Here is a 23,454-nt window from a genome sequence, read left to right as displayed (position 1 = left end):
TGGGGCCCAGACCTCTGTGTCTGACAGCCCTTCCAATGATTCTGATGCACGCTGATGTTTGAGAACCCCTGTGTTATATCATCCCCTGGGCAATGAATGGAGAAGCCAAGGGAGACCAGATTAATGAGCCAAGGGGAATGGGGGTTCAAGAAGCAAAAACTCAGGACGTGGGGAAATACCAGAGAGGGAGAGGCAGTAAGCTAGGGCAGCTCTTTGCCTGGAGTCTCAGCAAGAGGGCAGGAGAAGGGACAGGGTCTAGACAACTGCCACAAGGGGGCATCAGATGATTAAAGGGGATTTATAAGGTTTTATGAACTCTGGGTGATATAACAGCTTCCCTCTTTCCCCAATAAATCAGTGAAGAATTACTAGCCTCCACACAGTGAAATACTAGGCAAATATGAACCTAAAGAAAAAAAAAGAATGAGGAATCTCTCTCTATATTGGTTTTTGAAGGTCTTTTGGATATTTTTAAGTGCAAAAGAAGTGAAGGGCAGAAAGTGTATATTTAAACCTATTGAAGAAAGAAAGTAATTTACATTTATTTGGTATATAAACACATTATAACATTTGGAAGGATTAATAAGAAACAACGGTGGCTACCATAGTGAACGTGCTCATGAACTTGGGAGCTGGGTGGAGGGAGAACCTAGACAGGAGGGATCCTTTTCATGGTAAGACTCTTCATGTGGTTTTTTTACTTTTCATTTTGAAAGGATTTAAGACTCCCAGGAAGTAGCAGAAATAGTGCAGAGTGTTACCAGCTTCCTCTGGTGACACCATCTACATAACTAGGCCACGTGACCAAAATGGGACCCCGGCATCAGTGCAGGGCTAGAAGCAGCACGGCAGTCTGTGTGTGGGCTCGCTGCGTTCCCACAGGCCCATTGGGGGTGTGGTTCCACGAGATCTTATCACTTGCAAAGAAGAGTGAAGGCCCTGCCACAACCAGGTACAGAACTGCTCCAATGCGGCCCTCCGAACCCCTCACCTGGTCTCCGCCTTCATACTGCTGTTCCTTTGAATACAATACATTTTGTTTTCACAAGTGAATGCATTATTTTGCTAAGCTTCAAATAAATAAGAGAGGACTGGATACCTCTTTAATGCTTTCGTAGTTAAGTACTGTGTGTGTGTGGATGTGTTTTAATGGCTTGACAGGTCACAATTACCCTTAAGGTGAGAACAAGGTCACGCCCGTAATGGCAGCCCTAGGTAACCAACACATTGAAAGAAGGCCCCCTTCTTTCTCTTCCCCTCCTGTCCCCTCTGCTGCTCCCTAGACCCAGGGGGGCTTTGTGCCTGCTGTCTCTGTGCCTTCTGAGGCTCTGGGCCCATATACTTGCCGGCCTGTTATCTGTGCTGGGGTGGGTTAGGGCTGCCTGTCCCTTGCTCACCTTGCGCTTGGCAGAGACTTGCTCCTGGTATCGGTTAGAGGAGTCCCCGGGAATCTCGCTGGCCCACAGCGTAATTCCCACTACGGTGTACGCATAGCCGATCACCAGCAGGGGGAGGAAATAGATCAGAACAGTGACGCAAATGTGGTACCTGCAATAAAGTGGATGGGAGGGGTCAGTCTAAGAAATAATGGCTGATCGAGGCTTGACAGCTACCTTTCTCAGCATTTGCCATTAACGAGTTTGGATGATAAGACCCACCCCAGGGAGGCTTGCCACCTACACTGGGTGAGTGGGTGATATATTAATGGATAAACTAGAGAAGGCAAATCTCTTCAACTTATACTTTTCTAGTGGACTCTTTCCGTAATGAAGATTCCTGTTCAGACTGAAAGAGAAGAATAAACATGGATTAAAGAGAATTGAATCCATCGTATACCTGTGGCGATTTCAATTAATGTTGACCTCAATATTGCCGTCATTCTCCTCCAACCCCCGCCCCCAAATGCAACCTCGGGCTTCATTATTGTAAGTACATGCTCTAGAAAGGAGGAGGTGATCGTACCAGTCAGCTGACACCTTTCATATTACACTTAGACGTGGTTTGGGTGCAGGGATGCAGACCAGCTGGTACCTTTATATGGGAGCCACCACGATGGTTCTGAGCCCTAATCCATCGTATATGACAAATGGAATCACAGACATAGGAATAATTAGCTTGGAGAAGAGAGATAAGGCTTATCCAAGATGAGGATCAATAGGAAAAAGCCACAAAGTGTAAGTCACTCTTAAGTCTGGTTCTTAAAAATATTATCTCCAGAGTTCTCACCCAGGTCCCTGTTCCCAACCAGGTTCCTGCTGCTCGGAGGGCGCAGTCCGGACATGTCCTCCTACCAGCCCTGAGGATGCTGGAGGCGCAAGAGGACCAAGTTCAACAAAAACCAACACAAGGTTCTTATGGAGGCCTTTGAAAAGGACCCATATCCTGATATCACTGTCTGAGAGGAACTAGCCAGACAAATCCAGATTCCGGAGCCAAGAATCCAGGTCTGGCGTAAGAACCAGAGAGCTAGAATACCAAAGACAACCCAAAGGAGGCCCAGTGGGGAGGCAGACACTCCAGTTCCAGGATCCCATCAGGGTGGGTTCTGTGCCTCTGGCTGCTCTAGCCTCCATGGCCTTCTCCCCAGAAGTGACTCCAATGTAACTCTCCAGAGCTACACCAGCCCATTCTCCTGGGAGTTGGAAGGTTCTTCTGGTCAAGCAATCCTCTCAGGGAATTCTGGTGTCTTGGGTGTGAATGTGGCCTCTCCTGACCTGGAGACTCCAGCCAGGGCACTGGGGAAACCTTCTGGAGATTTCCATTGCTGTCTGTCTTCAGGCTTCAGCTTTGCAGCTCTGGGTGGTCTACTTCCTGCTCCCCGACAGCCTTTCCCACAGCAGGAAGCTGGTGGCACAAGGACTCATCTGGGGCATCCAGGACCATTCATGACCCATGGGGACTGGGCCCTGCAAGAGTGGGGACAGCACCCTCCCTCTGGTGAACAGATGCCATGGGGCTGCTGGCAGCCTCCACCTGCTGTGGAGCCAGGGAGGGTGCCCCAGCAGTTGCTGTCCCAGCATCCTAGGGCCTGGGAGTAGCCACCTCCACCCCAAGTCCCTTCAGCCCAGGAACACTGGCTGGAAGGATCCAAGCCCTCTCTCATCCAAGCCCTCTCTGTCTTCATATCAAGCCAGCAGAGCTGCCTGCTGGGCATCAGGAGCAGTTTCCATCCCTGCCTCCGTCTGAGTCAGGACCTTGGTGGGAGGCCCTGAGGCCCCCATCCACTATAGCTTCCGGAGCAGCACTTGAAGCCACCAGGACAACAAACAGTGGAAATGACCCAAGTATGTGTGAGGGCATTGGAGACAGTAAATCAGCTGTGGTTCCTCTGTACATGTGATACTATGCAAAATTGGAAAAGGGATGTGAGACTTCTGAACTGTGGCATGGGGAGGTCTCCCAGACATCTCCTCAGGGACAGAGGATCTAAGGGGTTTCCTTAGATGGGAGAAAGGGGATTTTAAAAATCTATCTGTCCTTTTATTGACTTGTGTACCTGAAGCACATCCAATATTCTATAACCTCTTGGAGAGAAGGGGTTAGGGGGTCAGGGTGAAGGGCTGCTGTGTGGAGCTATATCTGGGGCAATCAACAAAATGTGACATTCGGACCTCAAAAAAAATATAGAGAGAGCTCTCCAGGTGGAAGCTGCCTGGGTCTCTGAGCCACTGCTTGGAGTTTAGAGAGCAGCAGACTTGGTTTGACTGGGACACGGGCAAGAAGACCTCAGGCTTCGCAGGGTTAGACTGCTGAGCCTTCGGGGGTGTCTACAGCAGCACAGTCTGTCCTGCTCTGTTTCAGACAAGGCTCTTTCTAAGGAGGACATTCAAATAAGGTTTTTGAATTTTTAGACAGGATATTTTTTCTCAAGGGGTCATTGGCAAGTCTGGCTACTCATAGCTCTTTCCTCTGATGCGAGTTCAATGGCAAAGCTCAGCATTTCTAATAGTAATGATAATAATAACAGCTAATACTTTGGGAGGTTTACTCTAGGCCACTGTGCGAATAATGTTAGTGATGGCGTTCACAGCAGAAATGGGAGCGGGATCTCACTGAGGGACCAGCACAATGCCAAGCACTTTGCTAGCATTACCCCATTTAATCCTGAAAACAAGTGATTGGGTGGGTACTATTGTGATCCCATTTTGTAGAGGAGGAAACTGAAGTTTAGAGTTTAATTAAATTGTCTAAGTTCACAGCTGGTAAACAGAGGAGCTGGGATTAGAATACAGTTACCAAAATCAGCTCCTTGTCGATGAAAAAAAGTCACACAATGATGTTTTCTTCCATTCTGTTCATGCTTATTCTCCACAGTGAATTTTTTCCAATAGGGGAAACGAGTTCAATTTCTCCTCTACAGATACTCTGTTTCCAACCATTCCTTTGCAAAGCCCCGCAGTTTAATATTCAAAGCCAGGCCTGTGAATATTAAAATTTGCAACCTGAAGACACTTTGAGAGTTTTTAAGTAACAAGCTAGATGTAGCAAAGCAGGGAGCCAAGCATGTCCAGTCTGTGCAGACAGGCTGACCCAGTCTCACCAGACGTTCAAAGTTCCCCTTTATTGTCACTTCCTTCGGGAGCCTCTGGGCTCTCCAGCCAGCAGGCAGTGGTTGCGTACTGTGTTTCCTACCCGATCTCAGCCCCCTTCCGTACTGCTGCAATCAAAGCAATGGCTATGAATTCTGAGGACCTCCAGGCTGTACCTACTTTTCTCACCTGTAAGAACAGCCTGCCTTATGCAGACTGATACTTATTTGGTGATAAAATACTTCAGTTGAGCTTACCAGGGTCACTGCCTGAGAGCACCAAGCACCCATGATGGAGTCAGGGACGTGGTGGGAGATACTATAGACAAGTCACCCACGCTCCTGACCTTAACCAGTGGTCCTCCAACTTGCCACAGCTTTAGAATCACCTGGTGGGCTTATAGTGTAAGGGATGTCAAACTCATTTTCACCAGGGGCCACGTCAGCCTCGCGGTTGCCTTCAAAGGGCCAAATGTAATTTTAGGACTGTATACATGTAACTACTCCTTAACTAGGGGCAAGGAGCTTGGGGCTGCCGCGCTGGGTGGAAACAAGGTGCCTGGCTGGTTAAAACAAGGTGGCAGGCCGGATTCAGCCTGTGGGCCCTGTGTTTGCCACCTGTGGCTTATACAGACAGAGGGCTGAACCACACCCAGAGTTTCCAGCCTTGCACCTCAGCCTGAGAATCTGCATTTATAACAACTTCCCAGGTGATGCTGCTGTTCATCTGGATTTAGTCTTGGAGAAACACTGTCCTACACAGCCCCCAGAGCACATGAGAATCACCAGGGGGACTTTTAAAGTGATCAGCGCCCACAGATATTCATTTAATTGGCCTGCACGTGGGAACAGGATCCCATATTTTAGAGAATTCCCCAAGTTTTCTGGTATTCGGCTAGCACGGAGAACTGCTGTTTCAGACCCAAGGTCTGCAGGCCTGTGGGGACTCTACTCTTTGAGATTTTACGACTTTACTAAAGTGTATCTTAACCTTATTTTCTAGCTTCTGTATCCGATGCTGTAACAACTCCCCAGGCTGGCTATTCCCTAGAGAGAACTCCTTCTATCCTGTCTTTCATATGCAAACTAAGCAATCCAAACCCGTAGCAGCACTACTCACAGTAGCGGAAAGGTAGAAAGAACCCAGATGTCTCGCAGGAGATGAGTGGATGAACGAAATGTGGCGCATACATCTAACGGAATATCATTCGGCCTTAAAAAAAGAAAGCTTTTCTGATACATACTGCGGCATGGGTGAACCTTGCAAACATTATGCCGAGTGAGTAAGCCACACACAAAAGGACGTGTATTGTGTGACTCCACCCGTAGGAAATACCGAGAGTAGGCGAATTCACACCGACAGGCAGCAGATTAGCCGTTGGCACAGCAATTGTCATGATGAAAAGTTCTGGAAATGGATGGTGGTGATGGTCGCACAATTTTGGGAATGCAAAATAGTCAATTTTGTTATGTATATTTTATCACAAAAGAAATTTAATTAAAAAAACAACACTTCAGATGAGCTGGGTCTCACAATTCACAGTGTTCTGCCCCCTCCAGGTATTCCTCAGTAACATCCCTCTCCAAAACAAACAGCCCCCAAGGTTTGATTTGAACGGGACCAAAGGTTAAATGCATCCTCCTGGATCTCGCTCAGATAAAGACATTGCAAATACTGTATCCAAACAAGGTCTGAGTTATCAAAAATTCTAAATGATTGTAGACCAAATGAATAAAATTCCATCATAAAAAAACAATACTAAATACATTTATTCCCCTTGGACACTTTTTTTGGAGAATTTTTTTTTTTTTTTTTTTTTTTTTTTACCATATCCTTGTAGTTAACTGGAAGTAACTCTGTTTTTTAACTTCTTGCCAAAATTATTGTTTTAGAGGGCTGGTCAATGAACCTAGTGTGGTCTTGTTTTGTACAGCTCCATGCATTTTCTGGCTCTTGGATGTGATATTCCCTAGGTTCCTGCCAGGCATGATTTCAGCCATTCTCAAAATTAACATCTGCCTTGGGGGAAGAGATCAGGGGTCAGGAATGCACCAGAAATTAGCCAGAGAAAGCATAAGGACTGACCGCAAGTAACAGTGACGGAAGGGACGGCTTGGTTGCCACTTGATGAGACGTGCGCTGATTTTGATGGATAAACCCTGCCAATGAACTTACCAGTCCTCTCTGAAGGAAGGTGCATGTGACAGCTTCATGTCTTTGTTCTCTCCTGCTTATTCCTCTAAGCAGTGAATCGGGCTTGACACATCTTACCGGATAAACTTGCGGCCTACAGATGGCAGAGCCCCACGTCCTGCCGATACCATCCTGTCCCCTGTCCTTAACGCCTTCATCCCTTAATGCTCACTAATCCAGGCTCACTGAGGGCTCCCCAGGCTGGAGTCCTTTCGTCATCCAACCATCAGCAGTTCCAGTTTCTGAAATAATCTTCGACATTTGAAATAAAGATAGAGACATGTATTAAATAGTATCTAGGGTGCCCCTGACTGGTGTGGCTCACTGGATTCAGTGCCATCCTGTGAACCAAAGGGTTGCCGGTTAGATTCCCTATTAGGGCACATGCCTAGGTTGTGGGCCAGGTGCCCAGTAGGGGACGCTTGAGAGGCAACCACACATTGATGTTTCTCTCCCTCTCTTCTCTGCTCTCTAAATATAAATAAATAAAATCTAGTATCTAGGGTGTCTCCTAATGAACTTCATGGAGAACTTCAGGTGTTGTGGGGTGGTGGAAGGAAGCCAGGAGGGTAACTCTGGGTTCCCCACCCTCCCTCTATGAGACAGCTCAGCTTTGCTGGGTTTATATATAGGCTGTCTGTGGATAATTTTGTTCGGCGGTGCCGGTGGTGGAAGATTGCAGCTGTTACAGAGAGGTTGAAAAGCATCGATGTAATTCCAGTCCCTATTCAGTGCATAAGCCCTCTCTGCAATATCCGTATGTCCTAACCTACTATCTTTTTCTTGAATACTCCCCGTGACATGCTGGTCACTAGCTATAAAGCCAGCTCCATCAGGGATGCCTTGCAGCTGGTTAGAGATGCATGTTCTCGGGCCCCACGCAGATGCACCAAATCAGAGTGCGCATTTTAACAAGACTACCTGGTTGGTTATTCATGTGCAAGTTCAAGTGTGTAGCACAGAGCTCTCAATCTTGGCTGCACACCCCCCGGGGAACATCAGGAAATCCCAATGTGTGGATTCCACTACAGAGCTCCTGAGTTAAAATTGGTCTGTGGCCCGGCCTGAGCATCAGAGTTTCAGTGGCTCCCCAGCGGATTCTCCCGTGCAGGCAGGGCCGACTGAGTCACTGTCATTGAGCCTTCTGCTGCTGGCTGCGACTGACACATTGCTCCTTAAACTGAATAAAGCCTGTGGTCCTGCAGCTTTGCTGTGTCATCCAGGGTCATGAGCAACAAGCTGAATCTGCCTCCTGATCCTGCAAACTCCAGGGAGCACGCCCTCCCCCAGAGCCCTCTTTGCATCTGGGACTTCTCAGCCATCCCTCATTTGACATGGGCTGAGCAGCGTCTTCTTCCTGCTCTTCTTCCAGCGGCCCTCAGGCAGTCTGTTCTTTAAGCAGGTACTATTTACCTGCTTGATGCTTTACTTCCTGCAAAGAATTGCCTTCTTTGCAGGTAAACGGGGTTTCTTTGTAGTAAAGGAAAGCAAGACCCTTATATTTCTTGGTTCACACTTTTACTTTCAGACTTCAGAGCCAAATTCCAAAACCCTGGCAGTTCTGTTAGAGGTGACCTACTAATTAATAATTATATACATGGCCCTGTGCTTGGGGCTGGGGACGAAGAGGTGAGTCCCTGCCTTTGGTCTTTTTCCCGAAGTTGAGCCTGTGGTGGGGACAGAGAAGTGACTGGCAGTAAGCACCTCTTCAGAAGGAGTGGAGACATCGAGGAGGGGTGTCAGGGGCCTTTATAAGTATATATAAAATATAAAAAAGTAGAAACATGCAAAAAATTTAAAAATTACCCTGAATACAATAGGTGTTTTGTTACTAAGTGAACAGAGAGTAATGGGAATGCAGAAGTGAGACTCTCAATCCAGCTGATCAGAGAAGCTTCCTGGAAGAGGAGCACTAGGCCAGGCCCTGGTGAATAAGCAGGAGGCGGGGCCACCAGTAAGGAAAATAGCAAGTGCAAAGGTGCGAGGGAAGATCTTGGCATAATGAGGGTGCTGTGGTGTGGTTCCGACTGCATGGAGCAGGGCTGTGTGACGAAGTGTCAGGAGTCTTGGCCAGAAAGGTGGACGGAAACCTGACAATGTTTGAACTAGTGACAATGACCTGAGCTAGGGCCATGGCAGAATGGATGGATGGGGGGGAGGGGAAGGGACTCAGGGGGTGCTGTAACTGAGAGGAAATGCTGGCTGTTGATGGGCAATTTACCTGGATTTCTGGTCTCTGTGAATGAGGGGCGGGGAGTGAGGCCAAGTGCCACTAGTGGGGACCGGGGAGGAGGAACAGGTTTGTTGGAGGAGTGGTAGGCTGACCTTGAGGGCAGGCGGTCGGACGTCTGGATCTGGCTAGAGCTAGGACAAAAGGCCTGGGCTGGAGACTAGATTTAGAGTCCTCAGGTGTCCCCAGACCATGAGAAGAGGGGGGAGCCGCAGCTGAAGGAGGACGTCTGTATGTGTGTGACAAGGTGGGGAAGGAAGCCCTCTGAGCCCTCTCCTACTCATTACCCATTCCACCCGGGGTGACAGTGACGGGAGTCCGTGTCCTTCACTCTGCTCTTCTGAGAAGGGTCAGGATGACTGCGTCTAGCCATAAAGTCTGGGCAGAAGTGCCTCCAGTTCCCCTCCCCCGGCCAACCTCTGGCAGAATGGGAGGCCAATCAAGAGAGACTGCTCAAGTGCGTTATTTAATTCATGGAAAAACTAGGTTCACAAAGTCCCCGCCCCCACCCGCCCCCCAGGGGCTGCCTCCTGGTGATCAGCACAGCTCCCTCAGGTGAACAGGACAGGAAATGAAGCTCATCCTTTCTGTAGGCATTGTCGGAATTCTGTGCTTGTCTCTAGGCTCCTTTTTCTATTTTATCTGCCTGCTTGGATGATATTGTCCTTGGTGTTTCTCTTTAATCCCCTTCACAAAACTGGCACCATGGAAATACTTCACAGAAAGACATCATCTCAGGCTTTGAAGGACAGTAGGTTCTCACCTGGTCCCTCCCCCAGCGAGCACGGGGCTCTCCCCACAGCGATGTGCCACATGTGGTCCCGCAGGCACAGAGCCTGGGGCCGGAGCATTTCTTAACGTCTTCGTATTTTTAGTCAATAGCTTTCTCACTACAAGTTTTGCATCTATTTATTGTGGATTTAAAATTACAGACAAGCAGTAAAAGAAAACCTTCAAATTTCCTATAATCCCATCACTTAGAAATAAATTCTAATAATTTTTATGCACACAGACTTAATATTTGTACATACACAGCATGTTTTAGATTACTTTAAAAACTTAACACTATGTCACAACTTTTTTTTGTCAATAAATGTATTTCTATAACAAAATTTCTAATGACTGTAATAATATTCTGTTTTACGGTAGTTATTTAGCCAGTCTTCTCGTTTGGACATTTGAGTTATTTACTGTGTTTTGGTACTTAATTAGTGCTATGACTATAATACTCAAATGTATGTCTTTGCTCTCATTCTTATTTGCCAGGAATCAATCAGCTGGGATTAAGCGCCTTTTTTTTTTTTTTTTTTCTCGTCTGGGCGCGAACTGATTAAGCGCCTTTAAGGGTCTGGTATATGTCGTCGCTTTTCAGAAAACGTAGGCTGATTTACACTGCAGCCAGCGGCCCTTTGTGAGGTTTCCCTTTTGTCTGCACAACCGCTCTGGGCTGCCGCACGTCTCGGAGCCTTTGACAACGTGACAGCTTATGAATGCTTCCCTACTTTACGTTTAATAGTCTTCATTCACTATACATTGACATTTTACAATTGTGTTATTTAGTCATTGTCATCTCTGCTTTTGTGACTTGTTTGCTTGTGTAATTTATTCAAGTTACATCAGGGTTGTTCATATTGTCCTTATTAAGTTGTACGAACTCCCCTGGCTGGTGTGGCTCAGTGGATTGGGCACCGGCCTGCGAACCAAAGGCTCAGCGGTTACGATTCCCAGTCAGGGCACACGCCTGGGTGGTGGGCCAGGTGCCCAGTTGCAGGCATATGAGAGGCAACCGATCAATGTATCTCTTACACATTGAGGTTACTCTCCCCTTCTCTTTCTCTCTCCTTTCCCCTTTCTCTAAAAGTAAATAAATAAAATCTTTAAAAATATTTTTAAGAACTCTTTATGGCTTCTATCATGTTATACTTAGCGTGGCCTCTTCCAAACCCAAACCATGAAAACATTTGCCTAGATTTGCCCTGTTTATTTATTAGATTATTTGCACTTGACTGTTCAGTCTCTCAGGGCTTTATTTTGGTCAGTCTATGAAAACAGCCTTCACATAGTTTTTCCCTAACAATTGTTTATAACCTGCCCAGCCCCACTGCTGGATACGCCTTTCTTTCATCGCTGATGTGAAGTTGCACTTGTGCCCCATACAGTCAAGTACATGCTTGGCTCTGTTTCTGGGCTTTTGTGTTGTTTCTTTGATCTAGCCCTCCTTTCTGGTTCCAGCTCTGCACATCTCAATTATTGTGGCTTTTTAGTATATCTTTTACCTATGGTAGAACAAATATCTTTTTATTTTATTCAGTTCAAAAGTAAAAATATCTCCAGAACTGCACATTTCTTAAAAAGAGGGTCAGGGGATGGATTCAATTATTTGCAGCCAGGCTTGCAGCTTCCCAGAAGATGTCAGATGGTAAATTCGCTGGCCCATCCCAGCATCCGCTCTCAGACTGAAGTTTAACAGTGGGTACTATTGATCTGCCCAGGGCCTTATGTCTGTATTTCAGATTTTTAAAAAAATCCTCACCCAAGGACATTTTTTCATTGCTTTTAGGGAGAGAGGATGGAGGGGAGGGAGGGAGGGAGGGTCAGAGGAGGAGGGGAGAGAGAGTGGGAGAGAGATGTAAGAGAGAAACACTGATTGGTTGCCTTCCATATGCGCCTGGACTGGGATCGAACCCTCAACCTTTTGGTGTACTGGATGATGCTCCAACCTACTGAGCCACACTGGCCAGGGCCAGATTCTTTCTTGATCAGCATTCTCAGGCAAAGACAAAGGTCCTCAGAAGGATGTGTTGCCAGGATAGGTTCCAGAGTTTGGAAATGCTCTAACAAGAGGCATTTAAACATGACTCCAGCAGAAAGACACTCAGCTCCCTCACCCACACACCTTCTCCAGTGTACGTAAGGGGCAGGGCAGAGATGGAGGTGGAGGCAGGTGGCTAACACTCCTGCCTGAAAATTTTATTTGGTGGATGTGTTAAAGAAAAAACAAACCCTGTATTATAAAACTTCTGCAGGCTTTGTATGGCTGAGCTGGAAGAATAAATTAGATAGCTGGTTGGTTTGGCGGGGGATGTTATTGTTTTTTGGGGTAAGGCAAGATAGGGCAGAAGCATAATTTTGGGTGGGATAGAAAATGCTAAATTCGCCTCTGTAAGGAAAAAAATGTTGCGAGTGTAGGTAATAAGAAAGTGAGGGAGAGAGAAAGGGGGGGGGGATAGAGAGATAGATCTTGGGTCCCGATGGGTGAACACGGGGACTTGGAAAAGAACACAGCCAACAGGAAATGTCCTGTGGCGAGGACTGCTCGATGCACATATACAGCCCTGAGAGTAAATTCAAAGACAGTGCAGTCCTATCCTGTGCTGTAATTCTCTGACTTCTCTAGTCACACCCCAAATCTCCTGTAGGATGTACCACAACCAGCACCTCCCTGTCAGCGGGGCTTTGAGGACGTGAGGGGTGAGAACTGGTTTCCTGATGTGGGCCGGCCAAACAATAGCGGTGACCACAGATTTCCTGTGTGCTGGGTTAAAGTTCTTACCTTGTGGGTCGAGTAGGGAGTGTGGTGAAGACAGAGACTTTGTTTCAAGAAGCAGGGAGACAGTGAGGGAGTCCCTCAATCTGCATTCTGCTCCTTAGCCCAATCTTTCCAGACATCAAATCATGTAATCCCCATGGTAGTTCTGGAAGGTTCAGGCAGCCACAGGGCCAGATAGTGAAGTCTGAACAGACAACCGCCACCAAGTGGCGCCAAACTGCAGGTGGCGCCAGACCCAATCAGAACGTATTTCATTTAAGTTACTGGCACATCAGTGTACCAGCAATAAGGCAGCATGCCTTTTCTGTGCTTGCATGCATTGCACACTACACACCCCGCCCCCAGTGCCCTACTGTGCTAGGGTGCTGTTTTCCAATAGGTACCTTGGTCCAGACTTTACTAATGTAGCGTGAGCTTGGCAAATCTCCTTGGATTATTATAACCCATGGAGAACAGACAGCATTTTGACTGTGACATGTTTTCCTGATTATTAGTGGGTACTGATAAGTGTTTTGCTGATAAAACTCACCAACCCTTAAACCGTACAGATGGTTCTTAACTCTGTTGCGTTAGGCTCTGCTTGAGGTTGGGGCAGCTGTCACTGCGGCGGACCACTCCTTGCTGGGTGAGCGGCCAGGGACAGGCCTGGGATGAGTCTCTGCCCTGGTTGCTGCAGGCTGTGATGAATGCTGAGCCGAGGGAGCTCAGATACATACACACAGCAGAACTGAAGCTTGTACTTCGTTATTCTTCTGAGCACTTAAATACATCATTATTTTTGGTATGACATTGTTTAAAAACTGCTTCTATCAGAGCTAACTGATATCGGTAAGCATTTTCTGATATAAGTTGGAGCATAAAAGTGAGTGTTGGTGGTTTCATACTTCTCCTAGTCCCCGGGGTGTAAAAAACACTAAAAATAATCAAGACACCTGTAGTCACAATAGCCTGTGACTAATAACCATCTTGTCCCCCAGTCTGGATGCAGTGCCCTGGCGCATGGCGCTTGTGCTGAGTGGCCAGCTCCTTGCTGTGCACTGAAGGTATTTCCTCCACACAAGGCAGATTTTAGCACAACACCCACTAACAAATGGCCAGATAGTGGCCATTTTTTCCTTTTGATGAAATCTTCTGATGAGCTCTGGTATCAAGTGTGGTACAACGTAAATGGCCATTTGGCTTGTCGAAGATGCAGAAGTTGCACATTTTCTATGTGCACTGGTATCATCGTTAAGGTGTTTCTGGAAAGTGGATTTGACTTTATCTCATCACCTCTGGGACTTGGGGTAAGACACAGAAATTGCTAACCCTGCTTTAAATTGAAAAATTAAGGTGCAGGGAAGGTAATTGCCTTGTTGAAGTCACTCAGGGTTGAAATGGGACTAGAAAACAGATCTGTCCTTTTCTTATTTCAACCCTTTGCATTTCTTTGTCTTACTGTTCAGATGAGCTCAGAAGAAGAATGAATAAATGTCACTCAGAGCAGGGAAACCACAGTTTTTCAAGAACGAACACATACATCAAACACAAAAAATTCTCCATGGCATTCATAATGGCAGATAATTTATTGAAAAATAGCATCGCCTAAACTATCAGACCCAGACCTCAATTCTGTCTACACGTGTGAGTTGGAATGTGGCCAAGTCTTGGACTCCAGTTTACGTCTGGGTTCACTCTTGTGTTTCTACAGCCTTTTCCTGTCTTGAACCCTGAGCCCAAAGAAACCTCTTCAGGTGGCTGAAATATGTGAGCAAAACAAACACCCCACTTTCTGTTCCTCAGCCACAAGTTTCTCGGCGTGAACAACAGACCATTATGCCGTGAGCCACACAGGCTGCCGGTCTAGAGTTTCCATTAACAAATTGAGCAATGCAATTTACATCTCACAAGAAAATACCAAGGAGACTCTATTAATCAATTTGAAGTCTACTGTGAATTATATGCAAGAAGGCAAACATTTTTATCATGGGAGTGTTGACAGATTCTCGCAGCTCCCCAAGCTGGTCAAAGAGAATCTACTAATATCCGAACCATCTTTTATGCAATCTTCTCCTCTTATGAGAAAGGGGTCTTTCCTGACGGAAGGAAAGCTAAGCTGATCTATCCAGTGGAGACAGCAAGTCTGGGTGGACCGATGTGGAAAGGAGGTTTCGGTTGGGGAGGGCAGGAGGGGCACGGCAGTAGGGTTATGGGAGTAGGAGGCCAGCAGAGGGGGAATTATGCTGTGGACAATGGTTTTGGGTATTTGTAATGGAGTTTCTATTTTATTACTTTTGCCTATTAAACTAGGCTTCCTGGGCTTGGCTCTCCTCAGATAATGAATCGTGTACAATAGATTTCAGCTCTGTAAGGGCTGCATGTACATTGCTGGCAAAACCACCCGTTCAGGCTGGAGGCCAGCCCTTTGCTGAGGTAGCACCTCCAGTGATGGGTGAGGAACGTGTGAAAGAAAGACATGTAGTTGCCTCCGGGCCCATTCATTCAGCCACCAAATTGTTCATGAACCCCAACTTTGTGCTAGAGTCTGTGAATATAGTGGCGAATAAAAAAGACATAATCCCTGCCCTTGAGAAGCTTAACATATAGTGGGGAAGACAGACTATAAACAAATATACCAGCAAATAAATGTAAAGTCATAAATGGGTTATATGCATAAAGCAACTAAATGGAGGTGGTGATGGGGAATCTGGGCTCATACTCAGAGAATCTCTGTTGAGGTGACCTGAAGGTCGGAGCAGCCATGTGAAGGGTGGGGTGTCTATGCAGGGATAAGAGCCGACACAAGGCCCTGAGGTCCGAATGAGCTGGACACATAGGAGGAGCCAAGAGAAGGCTTCTGTAGCTGCACGTAGGGGTTAAGGGTCATGAGATGTGGGCAGGGACCACAGTGTGTAGGGCCCCATGGGCCATGCTCTTAGGACCTGGGCCTTCACTTGAGGTGCCAGTGTAAGTCACTGAAGGGGATAAGCTTTAATTTAGGAGAGAGATGGAGTCAGGCATGCAAAGCTAGGCTCAGGTAAGAGGTTGCACTTTCTTCTGTGCAAGACAGTACAGAGGCTGGGACTAGATGGCTGCCTTGGTCAGGGTTCTCCAGAGAAACAGCACCAACAGGATGTTCTGTGTGTGTGTGTGTGTGTGTGTGTGTAGAAAGATAGATAGATTTAAGGAGTTGACTTGCACAGTGGTGACGGTTTTTGAGTCTAGAACCTGTAGGGTAGGAGGTGGACTAGAAACTCAAGTAAGTGTTGATGTTGCAGTCTTGAGACAGAATTCTTCCCTCTTCAGAAAACCTCAGCTTTTGCTCTTAAGGCCTTCAACTGATTGGATGAGGCTTACCCACATCATAGAGGGTAATCTGCTCTCCTTAAAGTCAACTCTTCGTAAATGCTAATCACATCTACAAAATACCTTCACAGCCACACCTGAACCAGTGTTTGACTGGTAGCCCAGCTAAGCTGACATGTAAACTTCACCACCCCTGGGCCCAGCTTGGCTGGAGAGAGCTGGGGAAATTCAGGGTATGATCTGGAGGCAGAATAGACAGGAGATGCAGTTGGGAGTGGATGTGAAGGTAAGGGATGCCCCCAGCCACAGCCTGGGACCCAGTCTGCCTGCCCCTTCTTTTAGTAAGGACTCCTAGCCCCAACACACCCTCTGTATTTAGGAAGAGAAGAGGTTTAGTGGCGATAGCATCTTGATTAAAATGGAAATCCAACGTGGTAATAAACCTTTAACTGGAACATAATCAACAGAAGAAAAAAGCAAACAAAATATAACCAGAGACACTGAAGTTAAGAACAATCTAACAATAGCCAGGGGGGAGTGGGGAGGGGACAGTGAGGAGAGGGGATTACAGGAACTACTATAAAGGACACATGGACAAAATCAAGGGGGAGGGTGGAGGTGGGGTGGAGGGATGGGGAGAAAAGGCATACAACTCTAATTGAATAACAATAAAAATTAAAAAAAAGAAAAACAAACAAATAAACAAACAAAAAACTGGTTAAAGAGGGCCCAGGCTGTATGTGGTATAAGATGTATACTTGTGCCTTTTATGAATTAGCTAAATAGCAGCCCTGTTATGGTCCTTAGAGGGGTTAGGGAGATACCTACTAATGACGGGCCTCCAAATCATCATCATCACCATTGTCACCTTCATCACCACCACCACCATGTTGACCGCTAACACTGACATAGTGTTTGCTACATGCCAGGAACCATTCTAAATGCTTTTTTACGCACATCTACTGATTCATGTCTCCTAACAACAATCTCTGTTTTGTGGATAAGAAAACTCAGGCACAAAGAGTACAAAGTGATTATGCACTGTGGTACTCTGCACAATTCCAGGACACCGTTCACAGAGACTATCCATTCAGTAACACTCCTGGAGCCCTGGCTGGGTGGCTCAGTTGGTTGGAGTGCCATCCCATACACCAAAAGGTTGATCCCTAGTCAGGGCACATACCTAGGTTGTGTGGGTTCGAGCCCCAGTTGGGGTGCGTATGGGAGAACACCGACTGATGTTTCTCTCTGCCATCAGTGTTTCTCTCTCTCTCTCTTTCTCTCTCTCTCTCTCTCCCCCGCTTCCTCTCTCTCTGAAAGCAATAAACATATCCTCAGGTGAGGATTAAAAAAAATAACATCCCTGGAGTTTGCAGTGCAGTTCACCCTGACAGAAAGTAATTGGCCCAAGAATTCCATGTTACAGAGATTAGCATTATCTTGGGTGGAAAAGATTATAAAACTACCTGAGAAGGAAGCCACGTATATAGTATATATGTTTTTAACTTTGAATACATAAATACTTTTTAATATAGAGCTCAAAATATAACTATTTATCTCAGTGTAGCATGAGATTTAAGGAGCAGTTGCAAAGACAATAAATACAGAGAGTGCCCATAGGCTTCACAGGCAGTTTCACCTACTGTTGACAACTCATTCGTGCGGTATGTTCGTCGCAGTTAATGAACCAATATTAATACGCTATCATTACTAAAGTCCATATTTTACTCAGCTTTTCTTGGTGTTTATCTAAGGTCCTTTCCTGTTCCAGGACCCTACCCCCAGCTCCTCAGACTCCCCTCGGCAGTTATGAGGCTCCCGGTCAGGTGTTTCATAGCACGGCCCTCAGCTGGGGTTTGTCTACAGATTTTGTTCCTGACTGCACTGGGTATGTGGGCCTTTTTCTTATTTTTTATTTTTGGTGTGAGGGAGACCCCAGAGGTAAAGTGTCATTCTTATCACATCGTATCAAGGGTACATGCTATCAATATGGCCTCTCATTGCTGAGGTTGGCCTTGGTCGCCTGCCCGCACTAGCATTTGTCAGGTTGATCCACTCAAAGCTACTCCTCTCCCCCTGCCCCGCCCCCATTCCAGACTGTGCTCTTTGGGAGAAAATCACTGTGCACAGTCCACACTTAAGGATTAGGGGGTTATGCGCCCCTCCTTGAAGGTGGAGTTTCTATATGAATTACTTGGAATTCTTCTGCATGGGAGATTGGCCTTTCTCCATCATTTATTTATGCAATCCTTTATGCATATCAATATGGACTCATGTATATTGATTATATACTGTGGGTCATAATAAAATACTGCTTCTTAAAAAATGTACTTTAATTGCTCCAGCTTTGGCCAATGGAAGCTCTTTCAATTGCTTCTGGTATCCATTTGGCCCTAACACTGCATGTGTGTATGTTTTGAGCTGTTCTTCATTTCTAGACATATAAGGTGTTCCAGGCTCATCTTGCAAATTCATTGGCTCTGACCTTGAATCAGTCATTTTGCAGGGAGATGCGGTTCCTTTTTACTGGAGAATACTATATGAGACCCAGATCTGGGCTGTGGGTGGTAGAGAGCCTTGTTAACTTTTCCAAATGCAATCATATTCATGATGTCCTTCCCCAGCCTCCACACCAACCTCACGAGTGAGTAAAATCATTCCTACTCTACGTGAGATGGCACTGTCTTCAAAGGTCATGCAGTAGACCTTGAACTAGAGCCTAACTCTTGCAACTCCAAACCTCAAGTTTTTCCCCACCACACTTGTTTTCTGCACTCTTTCCTCCTCCATGCGTGCCTCGGGGGACGTGTCATCAGTTCAAGACTTCCTGCTCATTTCATCCTCACAACAGCCAGAGAAGATGGATGCTGCTATCTTCACCTCCACTTTGAAGGCGAGGGAGCTGAGACACAGAGAGGTAAATGATTTATGTACAGCTGAACTTCTGGTGAGTGGGGGTGCTGTTGTCACACATGGACCCAGGTCCCCTGACTGGGTCCATACCAGGACCCCCCTCAGGGACCACATCTCCCACAGGTTAAGTCAGCTCACCACCTGTTTTTATATGGTTCATGAGTTAAGAATGGTTTCTGAATTTTTACAGGAATGAAAAAATCAAAATAAGAATATTATTTCATGGTATGAGAAAATTATATGAAATTTAAATTTCAGTTTTCATAAATAAAATTATCTTGAGCAGCCACGCCTGCTCCTTTTAGTTTTGTCTGTGGCTGCTTTCCTGCCTCAATGGCCGAGCGGAGTAGTTGTGATGGAGACTGTAGGGCTTGCAAAACCTTTTTTACTTACTCTCTGGCTGACCTCTGCTCTGTTGCACAGCAAGGGGAAGGGCTGAGTTACAACCATTACAGAGGAAAGCAGTGCGGGTCAGTGCTGTGCCCTCAGCAGACTTACTTATGCCCCTGGGATGCTTTCCTTTCTTCTGGCACCAACCCAACTTCCAGCCTTCTTCAAGGTTCAGTGTTTGCTGCTGGGAGCTTCTCTGGACCAGTCTGGTTTTCATAATCCTTCCTGTTCTAATCTTCCAGACCACTTAACACCTACTTAGGTTTTGATTACTTGGTGCCTTGTTCAGTTCTTCATTTCATGCACATTAGCTTTCTCGTCCAAGTCATCTGCAGGCTCCTTGAATGCAGAGACCACATGTATCTCTCTTCCCTAGTCCCTGCATGATCAACTACAGATGAAGTTTCCCCAAACCCATCTCTGACCATTGATACAAGTGTCCTCCCTGTTCAGGGTTCTAATTACCTGTCACATTAAGCACAAACTTTTTAGCATGGCATTTCATGCCCTCTATTATATAATCTCCACCCTCCATTCTTCCTAGTTAACCCAGGGCCCAGATTCATGTTTGGAACATAGTGGATGCTCAGAAAATGTTCCCTCCTGCTCTCCCCTCTTTGCTTTCTCTTCTGCTCTTACCATGTTGCTAGAGAATTGAGAACAGCCCATTGGATTCGACAATGATGAGGTGGCTCATGAGCAATTGCAGTGTCAGGATGGGAACAAAAAACAGAAAGCAAGAAGAAAGGAGTATGTCAATGGAAAAAATAACTACAGCAAGCTTAGCATCGATGTCTGTGCTGAGAAGGGGTGTGTGCGCTGTTTAGTGTGGGGAGAGCACTGAATGGATTTGTGGGTGAAAGACAAGGATTCAATGGCATTGTAAGGAGGTGGTAGGCTAAGGAAAACTCAGAAGGAGCAGGGAGAGGGCTCAAGTGCAGAGGGGCAGAGAGGGAAGGGAGGGAAGAAATGGGCTTCTTCCTGTCTTCTCAGTGAGGTTGCTGAGAATCATCTTTTGAGTCAAGGATGCAGGGCAGGGTTAGAGGTCTGAGGACACCCCCACAGGATGGCAGCTGATGACAGCACTAGTCAGAGATGTGCTGGAAGGTTGCCAAGTGGCATGAACTAATATGGCCACATCAGCATGGTTTCCTGACTTTTGCTAGCATTCCTGGGAGATCCAGGTATGAGAGGGGAGAAAATTCAGGGGAACAGGAGGTGGGAAAGCTGAAGTTGGACACGGATCACGGAGATCATTGAAAACCTCGGGAACAATGCCTTGGTAAACACATTTATTCAGCAGCTTTTGATTTGGTACCAACTGCAGTGTAAAAATGATCACGTATTACCCCTGTTTAATGCCCACACCAATTCTGTCAAGGTGGGGTTTCACTATCTCAATTTTGTAATTAAATTTGACATTCAAAAAAATTCCCAGAGATGTGATTAGAGCTGGGATTTTAATCCAGATCTTTATTTCTTTTTCCACCCCACCATTCTGACTTTATACTACAGAAATGGCCTCCCAAGAGGCCCCCGGGTGCCACAGATTAGAGGGGCTCATGAGGCCTTGAAGGGTTAAGAGACTGTTTAACACCCTCGTTTCTGTCAAAGCACATATCCTCCCTCATTGTGACACCATTCAGGTAGCCCCTCCCTGGCTCACCCAGTCACGTGGGCGGTGCTTGTGCTCTGCTGAGTTTGTCTGCAATAAGGCAGAGGCCTAAGGGTACTAGTGCCCACCTGATGGAATTTTGGGCAGATGGATAGAGCAGATCACTCTTTGCTTTCCCTTCTGTCCAGTCCCAGAATATCAGGATAGGAAAGGAACCAGCGAGCTTCCAATCTCAAGAACCCTTTGCCCATCACTATAACTCTCCAGAGAGACTCCATGCCAAAGACTGAATGTTTGTGTCCAAATTCACATGTTAAAACTCTAGCCCCCAATTGGATGTTTCTAGGAGGTATGGGGTCTTTGAGAATTAGATCAAGAGGGCAGAGCCGTCATGATGGGATTAGCACTCTTGTAGGAAGACACCTAACAGAGGATCTCTCCCTGACGTGTGAGGACAGAGCAAGAAGGCCGCCCTCTGCAAACCAGGAAGAGGGTTCTCTTGAGCAACCAAATCACCTGACACCTCTGGAGGTTGGATTTCCCAGCCTCCAGAACTATGAGAAAGAAATGTTCTTGTTTAAGCTGCCCAGTGTGTGTTATTTGGTTACACCAGCCTCAACTGATTAAGAAAACCCAGGTTTCCTCCAGACTTTCTCTGGTACAAGTGTATTTTGTTGCCAACTTGAGAAAAACAACAAAAAATGTTTTTAAGGATAAAAAAGAAGGCAGCTTCCTGGGTATAGGAGGAGAAGGACAAGAGATTTTTCTCCCACCACCGGAACACCTCTTTGCTGTCTTCCCTCTCTGTGGCTGCTGTTCTCAAACAGAATGTTTTTTTAAAAAATCTGTGAGCACGATGTTTTTTAAAATTAAAGTATAGTTGACATACAATATTATATTATTTTCAGGTGCACTGCACAATGATTCAACATCTACCTTATGATATGATTGCCACGATAAGCCTAGCAACCATCCGCCACAGCACACAGTTATTATGATATTACTGACTATATTTCCAGGCTTTATGTTACATCCCTGTGACTTACTTATTTTATAACTGTATCTCTTATTCCCTTTCACCTTTTCCATCCACACCCACCCCTCCCTTCTAACTGTAGGCATGCTTTTAAAATCCTGATTCTGGGGCCCTACGACAGAGACTTTGAGGGGGGGCCTGTGAATATGAATTTTAACAAGTGCCTCAGTGATTGTGAGGCAGGTGGCCCTTCCCACCTGTGAAGAAAACAGTATTTGAAGAGGGAACCAAAATTCACCTGCTTAGAACAGCTCAAGTTTTAGTGGCATTTTGTTTAGGGCAGTCACCCAAATGCCTTCTTGAGACAGATTCACCCGTGAATTTTGCTGCAGTTTGAAGGAAAATGGGTGTCTGTGAAGCACAAGGTGTCTTTGGGAATAGCTGGCAGGACCCCAAAAGGCAGTTTGGGACTCCAAAGAGACCCCCAAAGGGCATCTACCTTAGTAAGTTTTTTCCAGTGTAGGGCCTACCCCAGTCCTTGACCCCCAGAACCTTCATTTGTCCACATGCGTGGCCTTGGAGGCACTAGTATGCTAACTGGCCACCTTCTCAGGAGTCTGATTTGTAAATCATTGTGAGGGAGAAATGGGACTGCAAGTGAACTGCAGGCTGGTGCTGGTAAAATCAATAGGCTATAGATCCCGTAATCGGATTTGGCACCAGGAGGATTGGTTGGCTGAATCCAAGGCCTCTTAACATCAAGGTATGAGAGCCTGCAAGGAGCGTGAGCTGGGCTCCACAAGGAGGAGCTATCTGTGGGAGGATGGACCTGCCCGCCCCCGCCCTCCCACAGTGCCAGGCACACCATTGGTGTCCTGAAAATGGCTTTAACCTGGTGAGGCCAACCTCAGGCCTCTTCTTCCCAAACCCTCAAGATCTCTGGTTGCCAGACTTCTGCATTTCATGGAAAATTTAAAATAAAATTTGGGGACTGCTGTAGGGTTTTTTTTCCCCCCTAGTCACATTGTGCCAAATACAGACATTAAAAACTAACCTAAGCTAAGCTAAGCTCAATTAAACAAAGCTACTGACTACTGTCATCACCACTACATTCAGTAAAAGCATATTTTAACAATGGAAAGGAAACAGGGGCAAAATTTTGATCATAAAAGGCAGACCTGTCCATGAAAATCACTCACCACATGAAAAGAGAAAGCCCGAAGATGGAGGCATAGGTAGAAACCCTTCATTTCCTTGCACAACCAAAACGAGGATAACAACCAATTAAAATCAATAAACAACCAGAAGTGCCAGAAAATCAAACTGCGTGGAACTTCAACAACCAAGGAATTAAAGAAACAGTCAAACAGACAAACCAGATGGGTAAGATGGGAGGGGGGTTGCTGTGGTGGGAGAAACCCCCAGTCTCACAGGAGGGTTTGTCGGAAAGTGGGCTAGGCAAGCTGCGTTGTTCTCTCTCTGGCCCCTCCCCCACAGGCAGCACCGCAGCACAGCTAGGAGGGTTGCCTTGCTTGGTGAATACCTAAGGCCCCCCCCCGCCTTACAACTTAACAGGTGTCCCGAGACAAAGAAATAGGACCCAAATAAAAGAACAGAGCAAAACTCCAGAAAGAGAGCTAAGTGTTGAGGAGATAGCCAACCTACCTGATGGAGAATTTAAAACCCTGGTAGTCAAAATGCTCACAGATCTGATTGAGCTTGGTTGCAAAATGAAAGAGCAAATGAAGGATACCCAAAGTGAAAAAAAGCAAA

General features: G+C 46.3%; 1 protein-coding gene across 1 annotated transcript in view; it reads right to left on the bottom strand.

Moving 5' to 3' along the window:
• The window catches only part of TACR1 (tachykinin receptor 1), a 159,033-nt gene that overhangs the window by 4,566 nt on the left and 131,013 nt on the right, over window positions 1-23,454 (bottom strand). The window contains exon 3 of the mRNA XM_053925441.1: window positions 1,398-1,548. Within this exon, the coding sequence (XP_053781416.1) occupies window positions 1,398-1,548 (151 nt within the window). The remainder of the gene's footprint in view (window positions 1-1,397; window positions 1,549-23,454) is intronic.

The sequence above is a fragment of the Desmodus rotundus genome, chromosome 5 (genome assembly GCF_022682495.2).
Source record: "Desmodus rotundus isolate HL8 chromosome 5, HLdesRot8A.1, whole genome shotgun sequence".
Lineage (NCBI taxonomy): Eukaryota > Metazoa > Chordata > Mammalia > Chiroptera > Phyllostomidae > Desmodus > Desmodus rotundus.
Note: the sequence above shows the minus strand (reverse complement) of the source record. Positions and strands in the feature narration are given on the sequence as shown.